Consider the following 25,055-nt stretch of genomic DNA (forward strand, 5'->3'; position numbering starts at 1 on the left):
GTCTTGCGTTTGTTCCGGAACTCGATGACGGTCTTGGTGTAGGAGTTGAGCGTGGTCACCGAGGCGCCCATGCAGCAGGTGAAGGAGAGCCAGGCCATGCTGATGGATGGAGAGGGAAGGAGGCAGGCAGGCAGGCGGGCAGGCAGGCAGGCAGGCATGGCAGGCAGGCAGGCAGGCAGGCAGGCAGGCAGGCAGGCAGGCAGGCAGGCAGGCAGGCAGGCAGGCAGGCAGGCAGGGCAGGCAGGCAGGCAGGCAGGGCAGGCAGGCGGGCGGGCGGGCGGGCGGGCGGGCGGGCAGGCAGGCGGGCGGGCGGGCGGGCAGGCAGGGCAGGCGGGCAGGCAGGCAGGCAGGCAGGCAGGCAGGGCAGGCGGGCAGGCAGGCAGGCAGGCAGGCAGGCAGGCAGGCAGGCAGGCAGGCAGGCAGGCAGGCAGGCAGGCAGGCAGGCAGGCAGGCAGGCAGGGCAGGCAGGCAGGCAGAGAGACAGACAGACAGACAGACGGACAGGAGTAAAATAAATCAGTGTAAGAAGAGGTGACTATCCACTGGCTGACATGTATAATGTGGTTAAACACTTAAACCTAGTGAAATTAAAAAATACATTTTTCACACATTTGTGTGAACATGTGTAGAACGCTCCCAAAAATGATTCTAGGAAATGTTTTGAACGCAGGTGGTGATGGGTGGTGATCCACCTGAACTGAAGCCACACCCACAGCTGTAGTTGTATGATAAAGGGGTAGGGGTTATAGGGGAGGGGCTGATAGTGTGATGTCACTATATTACTGTTTACTTCATTGGCCCGTTTGACTGTCAAGGGTTTCAGCCTCCAGGAAGAAACCCTAAAATACAAAGTTAATACACCACTGCACATAAAAACAACTCCAGGGTGTCTAATGAAGTATACTGTCACCTCATAGACACATGGAAAACTGGAAAAATACAAATATTGTGGCACTCCATGTTTAAGTAAATGTACTTAGTTACTCTCCCCCCTCCCATTGGCTGTAGACACTCTGACCCTGTGCAGAAATGGTAAATGGTAAATAAACACAGCTGTCCGGAGATTAGTGTCAATCCGGTCACGTCCCTCCCAGCGCCGCGCAGCTCCCCGGGTCACATGACCCCACCATCACTTCATCTCCTGGTCTTTTGACACTCACAGAAATGTGTCACAGAAATTGTAGTTTTTTACAAAGACTTCTGCTGTTGTTGGTTTTTTTACATGTGGTATACTGTACAGTAGGTCAGTACAGTACGCACATTGTTCAAAGGGGTGAAATAGTGTATAGGCTACTGTCCTCACTATCCTGTTATGCAATTTCAATCACATCCGTATCGGGGCGGCTTTGGACACCAAAGCCTTATAATCCCCCTCCGTAACATGAGAGCTATATATATATATATATATATATCCCATTCTGACCGGGAACCCATGTTGGTGTTAGCATCATGTTATGCTTTACCTATTGAAAAATAGCAGATCTACAAGCTCATAGCGCGCCACCGAGTGGCGCGCTACGAGCTTGTAGGTCTGCTATTTTTGAAAAATCGAAGAACGACTGACATTTTTTAGAATCTGATCTCAGGTCAGAATGGGTTCATCAGACCAGTGTGTTGTCCAGTGGAAACCTCGTATGAATCTGATCTCAGGTCAGAATGGGATATATACACGTACGTATGAGGTCTGTTTTCATTAGAGATGGTGGTGCTGTGAGGGGGATTCACAGCGCTACTGTTAGACGTCAGTTAACCCATTCTGACCTGAGATCAGATTCGTACGAGGTTTCCACTGGGACACACACTGGTCTGATTAACCCATTCTGACCTGAGATCAGATTCTAAAAATGTCAGTCGCTCTTCGATTTTTCAAAAAATAGCAGACCTACAAGCTCGTATCGCGCCACTCGGTGGCGCGATATGAGCTTGTAGATCTGCTATTTTTCAATAGCTAAAGCATAACATGATGCTAACACCAACATGGGTGCCCGGTCAGAATGGGATAACAGTCTATTGACCATATTGAAGCGGTGGCCATTTTGCACTTCATTGTATGTCTTTACTTGTCGTGACACTGATGAAGACCGCGTCATTTTGCTCATGCGTGTGGAGAGGGAAAGTATAAAGAGCCACTTTTCCGCGTGAAAGTGCACGAAGATGCGTGTGCACGAGGGCGGCGTGTGCACGCACATTTTGTGGCCCCGCGCTAACGTGCGTGCAACCCCCTACTGAACATATCTTCCCGCGGCCAGCCGTGCGCATATAGGTCGAAACGTTAGTGGTTTTGTATACTACTAGCACCTGTGATTCTTATTTAATTTAACAGGGACAATACAAAAGTCAAGTTGTAAAAAACATGCATTGTATAATTATGGGTTTGTAGCCAAGGCTAAATTGCAACCCTTAGGCCTTTCTATACTATCTACCTAAAACAATCTTTTACATACAAATACTAATAAATCTAATACATCTAATCTACAGTACAAAGCAATAACAGTTTTAAAATGTGCCTAACATATTAGTGTTTGCACCTCTGGCCGGTTTAACTTCATCGTTAAACACATCAGTTTTGTGGTTTTATTTCTTGACTATAAATGACTATAGATACAGAAACATGCCATACCAGAAGGACCAGCCGTAGTCCCAGTGGTAGGGTCTCTAAATGACTATAGATACAGAAACATGCCATACCAGAAGGACCATCCGTAGTCCCAGTGGTAGGGTCTCTAAATGACTATAGATACAGGAACATACCAGAAGGACCATCCGTAGTCCCAGTGGTAGGGTCTCTAAATGACTATAGATACAGAAACATGCCAGAAGGACCATCCGTAGTCCCAGTGGTAGGGTCTCTAAATGACTATAGATACATACCAGAAGGACCAGCCGTAGTCCCAGTGGTAGGGTCTCTAAATGACTATAGATACATACCAGAAGGACCAGTCGTAGTCCCAGTGGTAGGGTCTCTAAATGACTATAGATACATACCAGAAGGACCATCCGTAGTCCCAGTGGTAGGGTCTCCACTCCGGGGGTCCCAGGCTCACAGTGGCCTGGAACACCTGGGAGTACATCATGTGAGCCACCATGCCTAGAAGACCTGCACACACACACACACACACACACACACACACACACACACACACACACACAGACCATAATACAATGTTACGATGACAAAAAAACAGATCCTAAGATCAAAACATTGGTGGAATAACAGGACAAATAAGAAGAACATGTGGGCCCTTAAATATTGCAAACTGTAAACAGGTGCTCTTTGGATTATTTTGTTTGTTTCAGGACAAAAGTTATTTTATTAAACGGCCAATAACTTCAGGACGATAAAAGCAAACTCACTTATTTCTTCTGGGCATAGTAGAGTAGTAGATCTTTCATTTGAGATATGTGGCATCATAGCACAACATATTCTGTGGGTCTTCAAAGATTTCTATATCGGTATGAAAAACTGGCACCAGAAAGAAAGATGGCTGACTGACTGTGGCACTGAAAGTTGTATTTTTTTTAAACCATGGAATAAAGGATTGTTTCTACTTGAACTGAACAGAGTTGTACCTTCTTTAACCGATTCCGTACATACTGTACGTGGGACGTTGCCACACGTCATAGGGACCCCCACCGACGCATAGGGACCCCCACCGACGCATAGGGACCCCCACCGACGCGTAGGGACCCCCACCGACGCGTAGGGACCCCCACCGACGCATAGGGACCCCCACCGACGCGTAGGGACCCCCACCGACGCGTAGGGACCCCCGCCGACGCGTAGGGACCCCCACCGACGCGTAGGGACCCCCACCGACGCGTAGGGACCCCCACCGACGCGTAGGGACCCCCACCGACGCGTAGGGACCCCCACCGACGCGTAGGGACCCCCACCGACGCGTAGGGACCCCCACCGACGCGTACATAGGATGTATGAGGACGTCCTCAATGATACGGGGCGAGATAAGAATATTCTGAATTTTTTCCTTTTTTTTTGTCAGTTCGCCTTCCGGCAAACCGTATGCTACGCTCTGCACTAAAAATTAGCTTACCGTTGACTTATCTGCTTCATTTCTGCTCCTCATCCGTCTCTCTCCCGCAAAATATGAACGCTTTTTGGATCATATATATCGTATAAATTAAAACGATCGCAATGTAAGCTACTGTAGCAATGTAAAGTAGATTAGTAGGTTGTTTCCGGGTCGTGGGTTTCAGAGTAAAAGTGACCGGACAACTCTGGCACCCCAGAGCTCCTATTTTGAAGAACTTCCGGCACCGATTGTGTTAACCCATTCTGACCGGGAACCCATTTTGGTGTTAGCATCATGTTATGCTTTAGCTATTGAAAAATAGCAGATCTACAAGCTCGTAGCGCGCCACCGAGTGGCGCGCTACGAGCTTGTAGGTCTGCTATTTTTGAAAAATTCGAAGAACGACTGACATTTTTAGAATCTGATCTCAGGTCAGAATGGGTTAATCAGACCAGTGTGTGTCCAGTGGGAAACCTCGTATGAATCTGATCTCAGGTCAGAATGGGTTAATAGTTCCACATCATCATTCTTCTTCCCGCTGTGTTTTTTTTTTTTTCTTCTTTTTTCTCCGTGACTTTGAAGAACTTTTGTCCTGAAAATAAGACCTCGTGCCTGTGTTCTGTTTTCTGAGTACAGCATCTTACACCATGGCATTGTTTGTGTTGTGTTCATTAAATATGCGCCGCTGTCCCTAAACGCATAAATAAATGAACACCATGCAGAGCAGAATGTGAGTCATCACAGAACACATCATACAGTTCATTATGTACGTGTTCTTCAGCAGACAGAATCACACAGGCACGCACGCACACGCACCCACGCACGCACGCACGCACGCACACCCACCCACCCACGCACGCACGCACACACGCACCCACACGCAGGCGCGCACGCACCCACCCACACGCAGGCGCGCACGCACCCACCCACACGCAGGCGCGCACGCACCCACCCACACGCAGGCGCGCACGCACACTTGCGCACCCACACACACACACACACACACAGACACACAGAACACTGAAGACCTGAAGTGACACCAAGGTTTATACTAGCTCTGTGAATGCCCTACTAAATCACCTATGGCTTTTCAGTGCAGTATATGAACGCAGTCATTCCAGTATTAATTTTGGAAGATTTTGGTAAATTAATATATCCCCTTTAAGTCAAATCTGTTGCAATCCGTTTGCCCATCCGTCCGTCCGTCCGTCCGTCTGTCCGTCCGTCGGCATATGGTACAGTTCATGGCCGCAGTGGTACAAGCGACTCACCGCTCAGCCCAACACATCTCTCTGTTTCTACTAACCGCCGTTTCTAGTGGCCAGCGTATCAGGCCTTTGAAGCTCACCTGAGAGCACGGTGAAGATGGCGGCGAAGGCGTTGACCTTGAGGCCGTCGATGAGCGTGCTGGAGTGGCCCAGCTCCAGAACCATGAGGCTGAAACCCACCACCAGGAGCACGATGTACAGAACCTCAGAGACCACCAGGAGCCACAGGATCCCTGTGGAACACACACACAGAACCTCAGAGACCACCAGGGGCCACAGGATCCCTGTGGAACACACACACAATGTACAGAACCTCAGAGACCACCAGGGGCCACAGGGTCCCTGTGGAACACACACACACAGAACCTCAGAGACCACCAGGGGCCACAGGGTCCCTGTAGAACACACACACACACACACAGAACCTCAGAGACCACCAGGGGCCACAGGGTCCCTGTGGAACACACACACACAGAACCTCAGAGACCACCAGGGGCCACAGGGTCCCTGTAGAACACACACACACACAGAACCTCAGAGACCACCAGGGGCCACAGGGTCCCTGTGGAACACACACACACACACACACAGAACCTCAGAGACCACCAGGGGCCACAGGATCCCTGTGGAACACACACAATGTACAGAACCTCTGAGACCACCAGGGGCCACAGGGTCCCTGTGGAACACACACAATGTACAGAACCTCTGAGACCACCAGGGGCCACAGGGTCCCTGTGGAACACACACACACACACACAGAACCTCTGAGACCACCAGGGGCCACAGGGTCCCTGTGGAACACACACACACACAGAACCTCTGAGACCACCAGGGGCCACAGGGTCCCTGTGGAACACACACACACAGAACCTCTGAGACCACCAGGGGCCACAGGGTCCCTGTGGAACACACACACACACACACAGAACCTCAGAGACCACCAGGGGCCACAGGGTCCCTGTGGAACACACACACACAGAACCTCAGAGAACACAGGGGCCACAGGGTCCCTGTGGAACACACACACACACACAGAACCTCACAGTTAACATCTTTGTATCGAGTTGTGCTTGAATGTCACAAGCCGTTTAGCTGCTTTTTTTTTGGCATCCCAAGTTGTTGGAAGCCTCTTACAACCAAACTGTGTACGTGTGTACACACACACACACACACACACACACACACACACACACACACACACGCACACACACACACACACACACACACACACACACACACTTCAACAACAAGGACCAGGAGGAGATGAGGCGTGCACAGCAGGAGCTTAAGCAGCTTACATTTCTAAGTAAAGGTAAAACATTTGGATCCCCGAGACCAAAGTGAAGTAAAAGTGAAGGACGAACAGAAAGAACAAATAATAGGCCTGTACCTCAAAATTGTACTTGAGTTAAAGTACTTATTTATTATGCATTTGAACGCACGGACCCTGATGACCTTTAGCCTCTCTGACCCAAAACTACAAATGTGTTGTTGCATAACATTTTGTCCACAATTCTGCATGCTGTGTTGATGTGGAACCACAGTGGGAAAGATAACAGGCCAAAGTTGATCAAAATAACAATTATTCTACATTCTCTAATTCTGTAGACTTCTTGAAAAATTAAGTAATACACACATAATTCACTTTTGAATTGAATTGAAATATTTATTAACAGTTTGCAGAATTTACAGTACATTTCAAGCACAAACTCAATACAAAGACTGTTAACTGTGAGTGGACGACCCAATAAAGCATTACCCATTATAAGAGGGTCCACCTTGTTCAATTCATCAAAACATTTAGACACTTCTATAATAGCCAATAAAGAACAGGAATTCATCATAAAGGAGGTAAACAATGATGTAACTCTTTTTTTTCCTTTATCATTTTTATACCAGGATTTTGTAACCCATTTTTCACCTTTGTGTCAATCATCTATATGGTCCATATGGTGTCATCTTACACACTCAAGAGTTAAAGGGTCCATTTTAAGGGTCCAAGTTAAGGGTCCATTTGGTTACCAACTACCCCATCATTTAGCTAGGGGGACCACCCGGAGAACCCCGTCGAGATAAGGAACTAACCATGGCAAAACTGACCATTTTTGTCATGGGCGAAAAAACTTTCATAATAGCAGTTTTCGATGCTCATCACATGCTTTCGCTCATGGAGTTTCCGGTGGCTGGGATCGGTGAAGCTCCTCCCACACTCATGTCCTTCCACACCGCAAGTAAACAGCTTGTGATCTCCGGCAATGACATGAACGGCCTTGTGAAGTTCCAGGCGATGCGACTGACCGAAAGCTTTCCCACACACGTCACACTGGAAGGGTTTCTCCCCGGTGTGGATCCTCTGGTGCTTGTGGAGGTTGGGCATCGTGGTGAAGTGCTGTCCGCACTGAGCGCATCCGTAGGGTTTCTCCCCGGCGTAGATCAGCTGGTGTGTTTTAAGCGCTGAGACGCTCGGGAAGTATTTCCCGCACTGGTCGCAGCAGTGGTGTTTCCTCCTCAACAAGCATCTCTGTCCGCTCGCCTCCGGTAGGACAGGAAAGACAGACTGGTGACTGGTGACTGCTGGATAGGAAACAAATAGAAAGGAAAGGTGGTTGATATAGGAAGAAAAGACAGCTCTCCAAGGACTTCACTTTAGCCACAAGAACTCACATTGCAAGCTTTTATTTAGATGTGCTACAGTAGGTCACTTAAGACTAAAGGCTTAAGCAACACTAACAGCACTAATAACATGAACTTTAGTCACTTTTAATATTTCATAACTTTAGGATTTTATATATTCTTCTTTTATTTATACAGGAGGTTACACCTGCTGGTCCTGGGTACGATTTCCGTGTGCAAACACGTGAAACGACAAATACAGTGAACCTTAAAAAAAACCTTTGATTAAACTGTGAGGCAAAACAGAAAATGATCTAAATCTAATGTACAGCAAAAGCAACTAGTCATTATTACAACAAAAACATATAAGATTGAAAACAAATAGTGAGAGATACAGTAGCGTACAGTATAAAATGTGACATACCTTGGTTGCCGTTGTCCTCGGCCTGCTCAGCAGAGTTGAGGTCGATAGAGTTCATCTTCACCTGAAGTCTATGGATATGTGTTCAGAGATGACTGAGATATCCTGGAGGTGTTGTGGAGTTAATGACAACAGACCAGCTCCTCTTATACCAGAGAGAGAGTCTCTGGGATGAAACCAAATCAAAGTCAAAGTGGTTGAACTATGATTGGCCAATGAGGACAATGGAACAATCTCCCCCATTAATCAAAATTTAACATAGGCCACTGTGCTCCACCCCCCCCCCCTCCCCCCCAACATGCTTCTAATACAAAGACTGGTAACAAAAGCACCCATTTATTTATGACATGAATTGCTCAGTTAGTTGTCATTATGTATAGTTCTAATTTAACCTAACTCTATTCAATGGATATAATTAGTGACAATTTTACAAAGTGCTTTCCAGTGCAATACATCAGTTTAGAGGAACTTAACTGGAATAAAACAACAACAGCAGTCTCCCAGAGAATAGATTTTAAGGTACTACTTATAGTTTACAAAGCACTCAACAGCCAAGGCCCTGTGCATACATAACAGATTTATTACCATCATACACTCCATCTAGAACACTAAGATCCTCAACAGCAGGTTTACTATTATTAACCACAAAAGAAAATTGTGATTTAAAAGAGCCACTGAGGTTGCGTCCCTCTGGTTCTGGGGTAGGTATGGAGCCCTGGCTGTGAACGCCCTACCCACCCATCTGAGGGTACAGGTGCGTTGTACGGCTTTAGTTCAAACCCTGTGGTGCTCCCCCCCCAGAGTTACTGTCCAAGCGAGACACTGAACCCCCTACATGCTCCCGATGTGCTGGTCGGTGCCTTGCATGGTTTCCCCCGCCATCGGTGTATGAATGTGTGTGTGTGAATGAATGGGTGAATGTAATGCACAATCTATATGTAAAGCGCCTTGGATAAAGGCGCTATATAAATGCACCATTTAGCATGGCCGAGATATAGGTAGGGGCCCTACAGTAGGCCTCGCACAGCTTTAAAACAATTATTTAGCAACAAGAAACACAGCTTTGCAATGAGATAATTAGCAAGTATCAGAGGCAGGGACGGATTAACCCCCACGAGGGCCCCTGGGGCGGTAATATTTGCAGGGCCCCCATAGCGCCCGTGCGCGCGACATTTTCGTGTTTTTAATCACCTTTTTAACCTAAATTTAACTAAATCAACAGCCAATGAAGGGCCCCAGGAGCCCTTTTCAGGGCGTCAAACCTAGTACCTCACGGTCCAATTTCCCCAAAGGGCCCCTGATAGCCAAGGGCCCCTGGGCCACGGCCCCACTGGCCCAATGGCTAATTTGTCCCTGCTCTTCTGCACGTTCAAGGTTCAACTTTATTTAGTGTCCCCCGAAGGGCAAATTGGGTTGCAGCATAGACAGTATATATTAAACAATGAAACAGTACAAATAAACAAACAGTTCACATAGCAGATACCAGAGTACAGAGGTGCACACAAGCGTTAAAGTGCTATGCGATAGGTCATAAAAGGTGCATGTTGTGCATAGACATTAGGCACGAGACCAATACAGTAAGAAGTGTAAAAGTGCTCATCATGAGGTTTTCTCCTAGATCTACCCACAGCAGCGTTCAGTGTGTGAATATAGAGACCGGGACAAAGGAATGTTTGTGCCTGTTTTTTGTGGCACAATAATAAGGGGCTCGCAAGCGAAGGCCGGATGGGAGAAGGATATGGAACACATCAAATTCTACTTCATTAAAAAAATTCAAACATAAGTTTAGGACCCACTTAATTGACCAGATCACCTAATTATATTTCTTTGTATCATCTATTCTTTTCTCTAATCATGTAAATAACCAAAAATTCTAATCATGTTCTTGTTGTGTTTTTGTTTATGTTTTATATACTGCAATCATGTTTTCTGGATATTCTATTCTATATTCTATTCTCATGTACAATGTTTCATTTTAATGTATATAGGTAGAGGCCTCGTATAAGCCCCTTGGGCTTTTTTTGCCTCAGCCTAGCACCTTACCCTTCTCATATTTATATGTTCACTGTGTTGTTTTTATACTGTGCTGAATAAATAAATACAAATACAAAAATACAAATGTACTGTAGAGGCTGAGCAGCATCGGATCGGATACACAGAAGCACCCGTTTCTTAAAGATCTGGTCTAGGCCGTTCATTTGTGAGCCAATCATTTTTGAGGCCACTTTTACAATTTTCCCTACAGGGATTTTTTTTTGTCTCTGATGCACAGATTGCCATAGCAACAGATAATGGAGAAATAAATGACGGACTCGATGTAGGCACTGTAAAACAGTTTCATCAGAGTCTTGTCGACATTGAACTTAGCCAATTTCCTTAGGCAGTACAGGCGTTGTATTTTATACATGGCATCAGTATTTAGGTCGAATTTCAGCTCCTCATCAATAATTGTGCCTAAGATACTTGTAGCTGGGTACAATATCTACAGTCTGTTGGTTGACAACCCTCTTCTGGGGGGGTTGTGGGGAACGTCAGAAATCTATGCATAGCTCTTTTGTTTTAGAAACGTTAAGCTGCGAGAAGGTGTTGTCACACCAGGATAGAAAGTCGTCTACCACTTGCTGTGACAGTTCTCCTCATTGTCAAACAGGCTGACGATGACCCGAGTCGTCAGCGTATTTAACGATGAATCTATTGTAGAAATGGCCAACACAATCGTTGGTATAAAGAATGTAAAGAAAGGCAGATGAATCTGTTGTGGAAATGGCCAACACAATCGTTGGTATAAAGAATGTAAAGAAAGGCAGATTAATCTGTTGTGGAAATGGCCGACACAATCGTTGGTATAAAGAATGTAAAGAAAGGCAGATTAATCTGTTGTGGAAATGGCCGACACAATCGTTGGTATAAAGAATGTAAAGAAAGGCAGATTAATCTGTTGTGGAAATGGCCGACACAATCGTTGGTATAAAGAATGTAAAGAAAGGCAGATTAATCTGTTGTGGAAATGGCCGACACAATCGTTGGCATAAAGAATGTAAAGAAAGGCAGATGAAACACAACCCTTGCATGAGTTGTCGTCCCCACTGCACTAATGTGTCTCACAGACTAAATCGTTTATTGACTTCAAAACACAGAAAATCTTTCTTTATAACTTTATTAACTGCAATACTACCCACGTCATATTATACCGCCTGACATGTACCTGTCCTAATATCTTTTATGTACAGTAGGCAGGACAAAGCACTGCCTCCGTGATAGATTGGCTGAACATAAATATGCTATCCGCATCAACGATATGAATTATCCTTATAACAGCAATGATGCTCTTTTGCAAATTACAGGTAAAGAACAGAATTCCATACTAAAAAGCTTTCTTACCTTTCTTTGTAGTTGTTACGTCCCCACCAAAGAGGTCCAGGTGTTATTTTGTGCAAAAGCTCCTAATTGGCTATTTCCCCTACCATAAGCCCTATGGGAACTGAATGGGGCTATGGGGTGTGTTGTGCTAATTCGCTTATTTCCATCGCTATCCCAAGCGGCACACTTTACTACTTATTTCAATGGAAATAAGTGAATTAGCACAACACCCCATAGCCTCATTCAATTCCCATTCAATGCAATGCAATTCATTGAGGGCTTATGGTAGGGGAAATAAGGAGCTTTTGCACAAAATAACACCTGGACCTCTTTGATGGGGACGTAACAACTACAAAGAAAGGTAAGAAAGCCTTTTAGTATGGAATTCTCCTTTAAACCTTTCCCAAGAGGAGGAAATTGAACCAAAAAGGGAAATCTTTTGGATCCATTCCCTCTCAACCCTCCTGGCCTAAATGAAGATATTGATTTCACGTGTTATCTTTAGTTTTTTCCTTATCTATTTTTTCCTATTGATTATATTATAATGTTTTTCATGATTTGTAATAAAAGTGTCCTTTTTCTTTTGCTGAATATTTGATGCTTAGCTTTTGCTATAATATTATTCCTCTGTCTGTCATACACACACGTGTGTCGTCAGGAGTTGATGGCATGTCCATTACTGACGTATTAACTGATTGGCACTCATGTGACACTTGCTAATTATCACATTGAAAAGCTGTGTTTGTTGTTGCTAAACAATGAGTGTGTGAAGTGCTCCATTCATGCCCCGATGAAGACCAGTTAATGGTGGAAACATTTACTGGTTAGTCGCCTTTTTGATTTAATAAAGGCTCCCCCTCTTTTTAACTTTGAGTGCCCGGACCCTCTCTTTTTTTTATCTATGTAAATGTTGGTATTGTTACCGGTTGCTGTCTTCATCACACGTTAAAGGAGAATTCCATGCTAGAAGGCTTTCTTAACTTTCTTTGTAGTCGTTACGTCCCCACCAAAGAGGTCCAGGTGTTATTTTGTGCAAAAGCTCCTTATTGGCTATTTCCCCTACCATAAGCCCTAAATGAATTGCATTGAATGGGAATTGAATGGGGGCTATGGGGTGTTGTGATAATTCGCTTATTTCCATCGCTCAAAATTACAATTGTTTTGTATATATATCCTCTCTTCATAATGTAAATAATAACCCAAGCGGCAACACTTTACTACTTCTTTCGATGGAAATAGGCGAATTAGCACAACACCCCATAGCCCCATTCAATTAAATGCAATTCATTGAGGGCTTATGGTAGGGGAAATAGCCAATAAGGAGCTTTTGCACAAAATAACACCTGGACCTCTTTGGTGGGGACGCAACAACTACAAAGAAAGGTAAGAAAGCCTTTTAGTATGGAATTCTCCTTTAATGTATTGGGCTGTCAAACGATTACATTTTTTTATCAGATTAATCTCAGTTTAAAAAATAATCAATCTACCATGACTAAAACTAAGACTAAATATATACAATTTCGTCAACAAATCCCTCCCCCCTCTGACAGGTGTGACAGTGATTGATGTCTTCTGATGCATTCATTGATCAGAGAGAACGCTACAAACCAACGAGTTTGAACGCCATTTAATGTCCCAATCAATCAACTCGGTGCTCAGCTCATCGGCACAACGACCTCTTTGAAGTACATCAATAATAAGTGATCAATGAAGTCATCCTCCCCCCACAGACAGAAACTGCAGTGGATGAAGAGGTGAAGATGAAGTATTATATGCTCAAAGTTAGGCAAGTTGGTAGCAAGACCACTCGCCCCGTTTCTGTTTTCCTCCCAGAATTTTCCCCAGTGACTAACTATAAACTTTCATGACAGCAGAACAGCCTTAAGTACAAATATAATTTATGAAAAGCTACTACAGTGAAGTCTGTTCACAGAAGTTGTTGTAGGATAATGTGGGGATTATCTGACGAGGTACCATTTGAGTGTGCAAAACCTTACATAATACTAAATAATACTAAATTGTTTATAGGGTCAATATAAGTCAAATAATATAGCCTTTCTACAGGAGTATCTTTTTATATTTTTCCCAAAAGAATACAAACAGCCAATAGCATATTACAAAGTTATCCCCCTCACTGGTGAAAATTCCGGGAGGAAAAACGGGCAAGCACCGAGGCGAGTAGTCCGGTATTCAGCTAGTTCACCTTTAAATGTCTGAACATATACTGCATATCGTCCTTCTATGTGTGTAACCCAAACGTTGTCCTAACACAAACAAAACATTTAAATGCCATTGATAATGAACGGACAATTTTGAGTGTTTGTGTAAACACAAACAGAATGAGATGATGTACGATGATATGAGCGCCCCTCACTTCATGCAGACCTGTGATTTTAACTTTTAACCAAGTATTAAAAATGCTTCTGACAAAAAAAACAGCTAACTCCATTGGACCCTCAAACTGTCTGCTAAAGTGGCTAACTCTCCCTCCCCTCTCATGCAAGTATCTGACAGTATATGAACTCACAATAACAGGCAGTACTGCCATGTTTTAAAATATAAGGTTCTTAATTCACACACACACACACACACACACACACACACACACACACACACACACACACACACACACACACACACACACACACACACACACACACACACACACACACACACACACACACACACACACACACACACACACACACACACACACACACACACTCTGCATCTCTCACACGCTCCACGTTGTAATTAGCAGGCAACAGTGCAACACTATATCTCTCTCTGTGTTTCTAGCACAACAGCACCACTTTGGCCCCTACTGGTACCCTAAAAATACAGATAGGGACGGACATATGGACATAGGGACAGACAGACATTGCTCAAAAAACGTCCTGAATCAAACTCACCTTTCTCGGACGCAGGGGCCAAGTCGATGAAGCTCTGGCACGCCTCACCTGTAACGGCAGCAAAACAGAGTTTTAGTCACGACACAGTGCAGGATTTATTAATATTAGTCACTGGTGTCACAGCTCAGCTGAATATTATCATACACTCCTCTACACTCTGGCTTCTCGTTGAGCTTTTAGAGTCCTTGTTGCTATTCATGTCCTCGCTCCCCACTGTATCGCCTTTTCACTGCTATCCTACTTTAAATGCACCTCGTATCTGTGTGCGTGCGTGTACTGCACGTAACTCAAGAACCGTTTGACCCACCGACTTCACATTCGACACACGCGTTCCACACCCCGGCAGCGAGTGCAGTGCCCGGTATGGAGTCGGTCGGACCCACGGTTCTCCAGAACCACCACAAAAGGCTCTGCTCAGGCCCTGCCAGTGCATGGGCCCAATGAAAGCCAACTTTCCAGCCTTATGCCTCAGCCAATAGGCCATTGAGTGGTGTTGACGCGACGTCACTCCATTACATGTTAAAAGAGCTACATTCAGAAGCCATAAACAACGCTTTATTCTATTTGGTTTAGCGGTCTTAACATCTTGTTTTTCTTCATAATAATATTGGTCTTTTTACATTTTAACATTCGGAAACGGCCTTAAATGGTGCAGAGAAAGCAGGTAGGGATGTAGCTCTGGTCCATGAGTTTAAGGCTATGGACCAGAGATACATCCCTACCTGCTCCCCTACCTACCAGTGAGACAGGCCTATTGAGGCTCAACCAATCAGGCTCTGCCAGTGAGCCGAATTGACTTTTCACAGTCAGTTTGCCCACTTTTCACAGTCAGTTTGCCCACTTTTCACAGTCAGTTTGCTTTAGAAAAATAGCAGATCTACAAGCTCGTTATAGGTCTCCTATTTTTTTTTAATTTGTAAAAATGTGGCGCAAATCTTTGAATATATATTATTCTTTCAGAGCGAAAGTTTTGAACTCAAATCTTTGCTTCTGGGGGGGTCCCTAGAACAACATGTTTTCAGACGGGGGTCGGCGGCCAAATACAGATATACTTTTGGGGGTCCTTGACATGATAATGTTTGAGAACGACTGACATGAGGTTTTTTCAGAAAACTGTCAGGATTTAGAAGACATTTAGTAGAATCGTCCTCCTCAGGTCTAATGGGTTAAATCCTACCAGACTCGGTCAGGTCATCTCTCCATTGGTGGCAGGAAGGATTGACCTTTGACCCCTGCAGACACGAGCCACTATTTCTGTCATCTGTGCAGTGGTGGAAAGCAACTAAGTACTTTTACTTAGGTACTGTATACTTAAGTACAATTTTGAGGTATTTGTATTTTACTTGAGTATTTCCAATTTCCAATAATACTACCCCACAACATTTCTTTAAAAAAAAACTTTAGTCTAGAGTCAGACCAAAATTCAGACCATATATACATTTCGGTCCATTTGAAAATAGCAGATCTTCAAGCTCACAATGCGCTGCGACGCGAAGCACTGTGAGCTTGTAGATCTGCTATTTTCAAATGATTTTTTTTTTTTTATACATTTGAAAACAGGAAAACATTCTGCACAAGGAGTACTTTTATACTCTTGGTATACTACTAATTTATATACTACTAATTTTGAATTCCCGACTTTTACTTTCTATTATTTTCTATTTTTGCAGTATTGGTATACTTTTACTTAAGTATAAAAAACCAATGTGAATCCTGTTTCCGACACTGCTGTCATCATGTGTCCAGCCAGCTGGATTACATTTGTTGTAAATGGTATGAACTCTAATCAGGTGGAGAGAATGTGGCAAAAGCTGTTTTAACCCATTCTGAACGGGAACCCCTTTCGGTGTTAGCGTCATGCTATGCTTTAGCTATTGAAAAATAGCAGATCTACAAGGTCATAGCGCGCCACCGAGTGGCGCGCTACGAGCTTGTAGGTCTGCTGTTTTTGAAAAATCGAAGAGCGACTGACATAGAAGACATTTTTTTAGAATCTGACCTCAGGTCAGAATGAAAACTGTCAGGATGTAGAAGACATTTTTTTTAATCTGATCTCAGGTCAGAACGGGTTAAAGGGAAAACTCATTAAGGCGAACGTTACATAACGGTTATAAACTGAGTCTCATCCGCCGTGCGGTCACGCAGGGCAGACACTTGGAATAGACGGAGATAGATGTGATTAAATTAATAGATGGATGTGATTAAATTAATAGATAGATGTGATTAAATTGACCTCATCAAAGCAAAGTGGAAGCTTCATATTACTGAAGCCTTTCCGGTATACTGTACGCGTTGAACGCATTTAGACCTGACGTCGAAATTAAAAAGAAAAAATGTCTTCCAAGTTTTCTGAAAAACCTCCTCATGTTTCTATGTCAGTGTTTCTCAATATTTCATGTCAAGGACCCCAGAAATTATATGTAATTGGCCGCCGACCCCCCCCCATCTGAAAATGTTGTTCCAGGGACCCCCACCCCCCCCCCCCCCCCGAAGCAAAGATTTGAGTTAAAAACGTTCGCTGTGAAAGAATATATATACATACATACCGGTATTCAAATATTTGCGCCACAAGATAAAATAAATAAAAAAGCAGACCTACAAGAATGGGTTAAACCCAATGTTGAACTAAAGCACACCTCACACACAACATGCCATACCAAAATACTTACTGCTACAAATACAGTGCTGCACAATTAATCAAAAAAAAGGTCGCAATCTAGATTACGTCGCAATCTCAATTCCTCCATTTGAGCAAGTATTGTGCAGCACTAGTAGTTGGCTGTCCAATTAATTTGAGTTACTCTCATGTTTTTGCTACGAGAGAGACTTTAAGGCCCAATTAAACCACACTAATGCAACTACTCGCAACCATTATCCCCAATGGCAGTTGCAAGGAGTTGCATTATTGGTGCGACATGCCTTAAAAACCGACTAATTGCGAGGAGTTGCAACTGGTGTAGCCTCGGAAACCCAGACGTTTTTATTTCCAGGGAGAGAAAAAAAAGTCTGGAGACTGGGACCGATCGAGTCCACTTCCATTCGGCATAGAGTAACGCAAACTCTCTGCTGATTTCTGATCGTCTGCACCTTTGTTAAATTGACACACACACTCACACACACACACACACACACACACACGTGGTTTGGGGCTTAAGAGAGGTTTAAGTGGAGCCCTTTGATGTTGTCCGTTTAAAGCCACAGTAGTTATGTCTCCAGGTGACACGTTTTAAATGTAGTTCATGTTCAGCAACTAGACAGACTAAAGACATATTTCCATGGCAAAGATGAGAGTCGTGATCTCAATTCTTGTGGAGGAAAAAATTGAGGTTCACATTTTAAGCAAGAATGGTGCAGCACGACCACAAAGAGGTAAGTATGAATTATTGATTCTGGGATGTTTAAAATGGGGACATACTGTATACGTTAAAACATTCATAGTATACGTTAAAACATACTGGAGTTGGTCGTTGAAATCAGGTTGGTAACATCACTGCACTGTGTAGTGTCACACCACTTACAAACTGTGTGTGTGTGTGTGTGTGTGTGTGTGTGTGTGTGTGTGTGTGTGTGTGTCTGTCTATATATTTTTTTAGAACAGTGTTGAAAAGAATAAAAACTAAAATGTTAGGAAGGGACTAGTGGACAACAGATCCAGTACAAGTCATTTTACACTTGCAAGGTTGCATGCTGAAAATAGCCGATCTACAAACTCACAACGTGGCGCAGCTGTGAGCTTGTAGATCTGCTATTTTCAGCAAGTGTAAAATCAGCCACTATATGACGGCATCAAGGCCCGCCAAAATACATTTTAGTCTAGTCTAAAATCACATGACATTTAGTCGACTAAAACTAGACTAAAACACTAAAACATCCCAGGTGACTAAAAGGTCACTAAAACTAAATGATGAAACTATTCACTAAACTATGACGGTAGGAGAAAACAGTTCTCGCACACCTATAAATCAGGCGTATGCACAACAGGTGTGTAGGCCAGTGGACATCTATGAAAGCAATAAGGTACACCCGCACATAGCCGCAATTTGCAACTCTATATTTAATATAGAGTTAATGGGATGAATCTAGAGATGCAATACCCTCCATTGACTCCCCACTCATCCAGTTTGGTTTGTGATCTGCTCGTCTTAAACGACGTTAAACTCACCAACATTGCAGCTGTAGTCCAAGCTTGAATTATCCTCTTTCAATCTGCCGAGCTTGTTTTTCATAAAAATCCACCGTAGAGATATTATGAGATACTTTCTGTCAAGACATCCTCTGCAAGTGTGCTGGAGTTTGGAAGCACTCGTCGTACGTCACTGAACGGCCCTGCGTTCCACCCGTTTCGAATTTGCACATAATGCAGGAGGCAGCAGCGCGACCCGTTAACAAAAACGAGTGCTTCCAAACTGCAACACACTTGCAGAGGATGTCTTGACAGAAAGTAGCTCATAATATCTCTACGGTGGATTTTTATGAAAAACAAGCTCGGCAGATTGAAAGAGGATAATTCAAGCTTGGCGTAGAGCTGCAATGTTGGTGAGTTTAACGTCGTTTAAGACGAGCAGATCACAAACCAAACTGGATGAGTGGGGAGTCAATGGAGGGTATTGCATCTCTAGATTCATGCAAATTGCGGCTAACCCGCACACTGTGTATTTGCTCTGTACATGAGTATTTTCTTATTTAATGAGTTTAAATCAAAATGTGCTGCCAAAAACACTGATTAAGTGCGGACTAGGGATCTGGCTAGCGAGACGGGAGCAAAGCTGAGTGGGATTTATCTTTGTAAGATGCTCTGTTAATGTCTAAATATAGTACAGTACACTGCATATAATTAAATATGCAACAAACATAATATAGTCTTCCTACGATATGCAACATTCCCATTACACGCTATACAATCTAATGATAATAATTATAACCCAACCACATCTCTGTCTGTCTGTCTGTCTGTCTGTCTGTCTGTGAGAGAGAGACAGAGATACACACGCACACACTTTTGAAAATAGCAAATCTACAAGCTCACAATGTGTCACATCCAAGACGTAGTGTGAGCTTATAGATTTAACCCATTCTGAGCGGGCACCCATTTTGGTGTTAGCATCATGTTATGCTTTACCTATTGAAAAATAGCAGATCTACAAGCTCATATCGCGCCACCGAGTGGCGCGATACGAGCTTGTAGGTCTGCTATTTTTTGAAAAATCGAAGAGCGACTGACATTTTTAGAATCTGATCTCAGGTCAGAATGGGTTCATCAGACCAGTGTGTTGTCCAGTGGAAACCTCGTATGAATCTGATCTCAGGTCAGAATGGGTTAATGGATGGTATCAATAGGCAGGCCTACTTGTTGTGTGTTGTATTTAGCAATACTGGACCTGAACGTGCCCGTCGGCCTCCGGGCCTACTTGAGAACGATGCAACTTGGGAACCTAATAATACCCGTTGTCAACTTGTCATAGTGTAACCGGTTTAATCTGTCTCTCTGCGTTGTGTTGAATGGACAGACCCAGAACTATCTTTGGAAACCACGATTTATTCGGACAAAGAATAACAACAGACACGTCTCCACCTTAGTTCTTGGTAGTGCAACAACTCCTCTCTCTCGTTCCAAGACGTAGAAGTACATAAGCCAGAGCGACAGTAACACAACAAACAATAGAACGTAACATACCTGACAAAGAATAACAACAGACACGTCTCCACCTTAGTTTCTTGGTAGTGCAACGACTCCTCTCTCGTTCCAAGACGTAGAAGTACAGAAGCCAGAGCGACAGTAACACAACAAACAATAGAACGTAACATACCTGACAAAGAACAACGACAGACACGTCTCCACGTTAGCTCTTAGTGCAACAACTCCTCTCTAAACAGGGTTAAACAAACACCGTATAAATCAATTTGCACGTACAATGCTTCTTATGTTATACAGAGAAGTCAACAAAGACACCCACCTCGTACAGAAGGAAGAGGTGGAGGTGTGGCAGGACATTTATACAGGGGGCAAAAGGGGGTTGACTTAATCTGTCTCTCTGCGTTGTGTTGAATGGACAGACGGACCCATAGAACTCTCTTTGGAAACCACGATTTATTCGGACAAAGAATAACAACAGACACGTCTCTGCACCTTAGTTCTTGGTAGTGCAACAACTCCTCTCTCTCGTTCCAAGACGTAGAAGTACATAAGCCAGAGCGACAGTAACACAACAAACAATAGAACGTAACATACCTGACAAAGAACAACGACAGACACGTCTCCACGTTAGCTCTTAGTGCAACAACTCCTCTCTAAACAGAGTTAAACAAGCACTGTATAAATCAATTTGCAAGTACAATTCTTCTTATGTTATACAGAGAAGTCAACAAAGACACCCACCTCGTACAGAAGGAAGAGGTGGAGGTGTGGCAGGACATTTATATAGGGGGCAAAAGGGGGTTGACTTAAAGGGGCTGTGACCTCTAATGCACTATGTATTCCTATATACACATAAACCATGGAGAATTAAATACTGTTACATTAGCACCCGTTTTAACTGTCTGTCTGTCTGTGTCCCACATGGAGATCTCTGTGTCTGTGAACAGGGCAAACTGACTGACTGTGAAAAGTGGACTGGTTAAGTAGGCTATAATCAATTGTCAGCTGTGGGGTTGCCATGGCAATCAATTGGCTGATCAGGCAGAGGCTGGAAATTGCACAGGTGAGGGGATGTATAGGCTGATTAGGCCCACTGGCAAGAGCCTGACCAGACTATAGAGCCTTGTGGTGGTTCTGGTCTGGAGAACCGTGGGTCCGACCGACTCGATACCGGGCACGGCACTCCCTGTGGGGGCGTGGAACGTGCGTGTCAAATTAGAAGTCGGTGGGGCAAACGGTTCCTGAGTTACGTGCATTACAACCGTACACACACACACACACACGCGCATGCATGACACGCACACACACACACACACACACACACACACACACACACACACACACACACACACACACACACACACCTCCCAATGTATGAATGAATGAACCTTCACCTCCCAACGTATGAATGAATGAACCTTCACCTCCCAACGTATGAATGAATGAACCTTCACCTCCCAACGTATGAATGAATGAACCTTCACCTCCCAACGTATGAATGAATGAACCTTCACCTCCCAACGTATGAATGAATGAACCTTCACCTCCCAACGTATGAATGAATGAACCTTCACCTCCCAACGTATGAATGAATGAACCTTCACCTCCCAACGTATGAATGAATGAACCTTCACCTCCCAACGTATGAATGAATGAACCTTCACCTCCCAATGTATGAATGAATGAACCTTCACCTCCCAACGTATGAATGAATGAACCTTCACCTCCCAACGTATGAATGAATGAACCTTCACCTCCCAACGTATGAATGAATGAACCTTCACCTCCCAACGTATATGAATGAATGAACCTTCACCTCCCAACGTATGAATGAATGAACCTTCACCTCCCAACGTATGAATGAATGAACCTTCACCTCCCAACGTATGAATGAATGAACCTTCACCTCCCAACGTATGAATGAATGAACCTTCACCTCCCAACGTATGAATGAATGAACCTTCACCTCCCAACGTATGAATGAATGAACCTTCACCTCCCAACGTATGAATGAATGAACCTTCACCTCCCAACGTATGAATGAATGAACCTTCACCTCCCAACGTATGAATGAATGAACCTTCACCTCCCAACGTATGAATGAATGAACCTTCACCTCCCAACGTATGAATGAATGAACCTTCACCTCCCAACGTATGAATGAATGAACCTTCACCTCCCAACGTATGAATGAATGAACCTTCACCTCCCAACGTATGAATGAATGAACCTTCACCTCCCGACGTATGAATGAATGAACCTTCACCTCCCAACGTATGAATGAATGAACCTTCACCTCCCAACGTATGAATGAATGAACCTTCACCTCCCGACGTATGAATGAATGAACCTTCACCTCCCAACGTATGAATGAATGAACCTTCACCTCCCAACGTATATGAATGAATGAACCATTTTAAAGCGCTTTGAGCACTTGGAAAAGTGCTATAAAAATGCAATTAATTAAATGTCATTCCCCACCGCTGAGGGCTATATTGTGGCTTCTTGTCTAAATGGTGACAATGATGATTGCAGAGGCAGAACCTTATCCTGCCTTTAGCTCATCATTACAAACCCCTCTGCACCGTTTAAGACAGAACAGCTTAGGCTTAGCTAGTGCTTCTCAACCAGCGGTCCGGGGACCGACCCGTGGTCCTTGAGGGGGTTCCAGCCGGTCCCCCTGCTAAATGATGGAGAGCTGGTAAACAAATGGACCCTCATTATAGATATTTAGAGCTCTCAAGAGTTAAATTATTGTTGATCTCCATTACTTAATTTATACAAGCTACTACTACTACTACTACACAATTAGAGAATGTAGAATAATTAGTATTTTGATCAACGTTTGCCAGTTTTTTTTTGGTAATTGCAATTGGTACCACAACATCCAGGGACAAATTAGCCATTGGGCCAGTGGGGCCGTGGCCCAGGGGCCCTTGGCTATCAGGGGCCCTTTGGGGGAATTGGACCGTGAGGTACTAGGTTTGACGCCCTGAAAAGGACTTCTGGGGCCCTTCATTGGCTGTTGATGTTGTTAAATTTAGGTTAAAAAGATGATTAAAAACACGAAAATGTCGCGCGCACGGGCGCTATGGGGGCCCTGCAAATATTACCGGCCCAGGGCATGGGGGCCCTCATGGGGGTTAATCCGTCCCTGCCAACATCAATAGGCCTACAGCCTAAAAATATCATGTGTGGCTCAAATGTAGAATAATTAGTATTTTGATCAACGTTTGCCAGTTTCTTTGGTAATTGGTACCTATACATCAATAGGCCTACAGCCTAAATATTATCAAATGATCACTCTGTGTGGCTCAAATATGCCCACAGGTCACATGGTTGAAAACCACTGAGCTCCCAAAATAGGCTAAGCAGTGTTTTTATCCAAGCTGCACGTGCTCGCCACGCACTGTCACGCACGCACACGCACACACACACACACACACACACACACACACCCACGCACACACACCCACACACACCCACACACAGTGGCGTGCACAGATAGACACCAGGGGGTGCTAGAGCACCACCTGCCCTTGCCCTCTGGACAGCAATGTGCCCTTTTGAAGAAAGAAAATGAAAAAAAGTACAGTGTACAGTATGTGGACCATGATGACATTGATCAATTCTTGATAAAAAAACATATTGATATATAAATAATATCAATTTATCAACAATCTATAAATTCCTTGAACTTTGCACCGGCCGGTTCCACACGCTGCACAGGGTGCCCTTTTTTCACTTGAGCACCTGGCTGCCCCTCTAAATGTCTGTGCACGCCACTGCCCACACACACACACACACACACACACACACACGAGTGTGAGAGAGAGAGAGAGAGAGAGAGAGAGAGAGAGACCTAACTCCCCAATGAATGAATGAATGAATATCGTCTCTCTCATAAAGTCATAGTCTTACTTTCGTCCTTACTTTCGTCCAGGATGTTCTCCTCGCAGGAGAACCAGATGCCGGTGTGGAACTGGCGGAAGAGGAAGCGGTCGTCGCCGGTCTCCCAGCTGTAGACCACCTTGTTGGGGTCCGTCTCGTTCACGCCGTAGTCCAGGCAGTTGTGCGTCCGGTGCGCGCTGCACGCCGGCTTGGGCACCCTGAGTACAGGCATTATGTGGGACAAAAGAGGTCAACCTCCAACTAATTGCAAAAAAACCAAACTCAGCTGATTTTGTATCTTACATTATGTCCTGAATAACATACAAAAAGTTGCCTGAAATTGTCTGAGGGGAAAGTGTTGAAAATGGCCTGTACAGTATGGCCACCATAGACATCCTATATAAGGCAAATCATTTCAAATTTTCCTTTTGCTTTAAGTAGCATGTGACATGTCAAACTAGGGTGTTTTCACGATGCCGAGTCCATTCCAAGCATTAGTTTTGCATAAAAACACTCCTTGGGCTAATAACGGCCATAGCCGTCATCACAAATGTGATGAGGTCAGCACATTTGGGCAAGTGAAATGATTTGCCTTATATAGGATGTCTATGGTGGCCATACTGTACAGGCCATTTTCAACACTTTCCCCTCAGACAATTTCAGGCAACTTTTTGTATGTTTTTCAGGACATAATGTAAGATACAAAATCAGCTGAGTTTGGGTTTTTTTGCAATTAGTTTGAGGTCAAATTACATTATTACTGGACTACCTCTGGGTGCCCACGCACCAGTAGGTGGTGAGGAACGCCGTGACGGCGAACAGCAGGGCCAGGAAGTTCAGGGCGACGGAGAGCAGAGCCCGGTACCGGCGACGCGACGACGAGGAGGAGGAGGAGGAGGGTGATGAGCTGTTCTTCATCAT

General features: G+C 44.3%; 1 protein-coding gene across 1 annotated transcript in view; it reads right to left on the reverse strand.

The window, feature by feature from the left end:
- LOC308313397 (germ cell-specific gene 1-like protein) overlaps window positions 1–25,055 on the reverse strand; it is a gene marked incomplete at both ends in the record, with an annotated part of 25,350 nt that extends 295 nt beyond the window's left edge. Inside the window, 6 exons of the mRNA XM_080760497.1 lie at window positions 1–99; window positions 2,986–3,097; window positions 5,380–5,532; window positions 14,609–14,656; window positions 24,177–24,352; window positions 24,904–25,055. The exon at window positions 1–99 is cut by the window's left edge and continues 295 nt beyond it. Coding sequence (XP_080616623.1) covers window positions 1–99; window positions 2,986–3,097; window positions 5,380–5,532; window positions 14,609–14,656; window positions 24,177–24,352; window positions 24,904–25,055 — 740 coding nt within the window. The remainder of the gene's footprint in view (window positions 100–2,985; window positions 3,098–5,379; window positions 5,533–14,608; window positions 14,657–24,176; window positions 24,353–24,903) is intronic.

The sequence above is a fragment of the Protomyctophum bolini genome, assembly GCF_963924005.1.
Source record: "Protomyctophum bolini genome assembly, chromosome: 3".
Taxonomy (NCBI): domain Eukaryota; kingdom Metazoa; phylum Chordata; class Actinopteri; order Myctophiformes; family Myctophidae; genus Protomyctophum; species Protomyctophum bolini.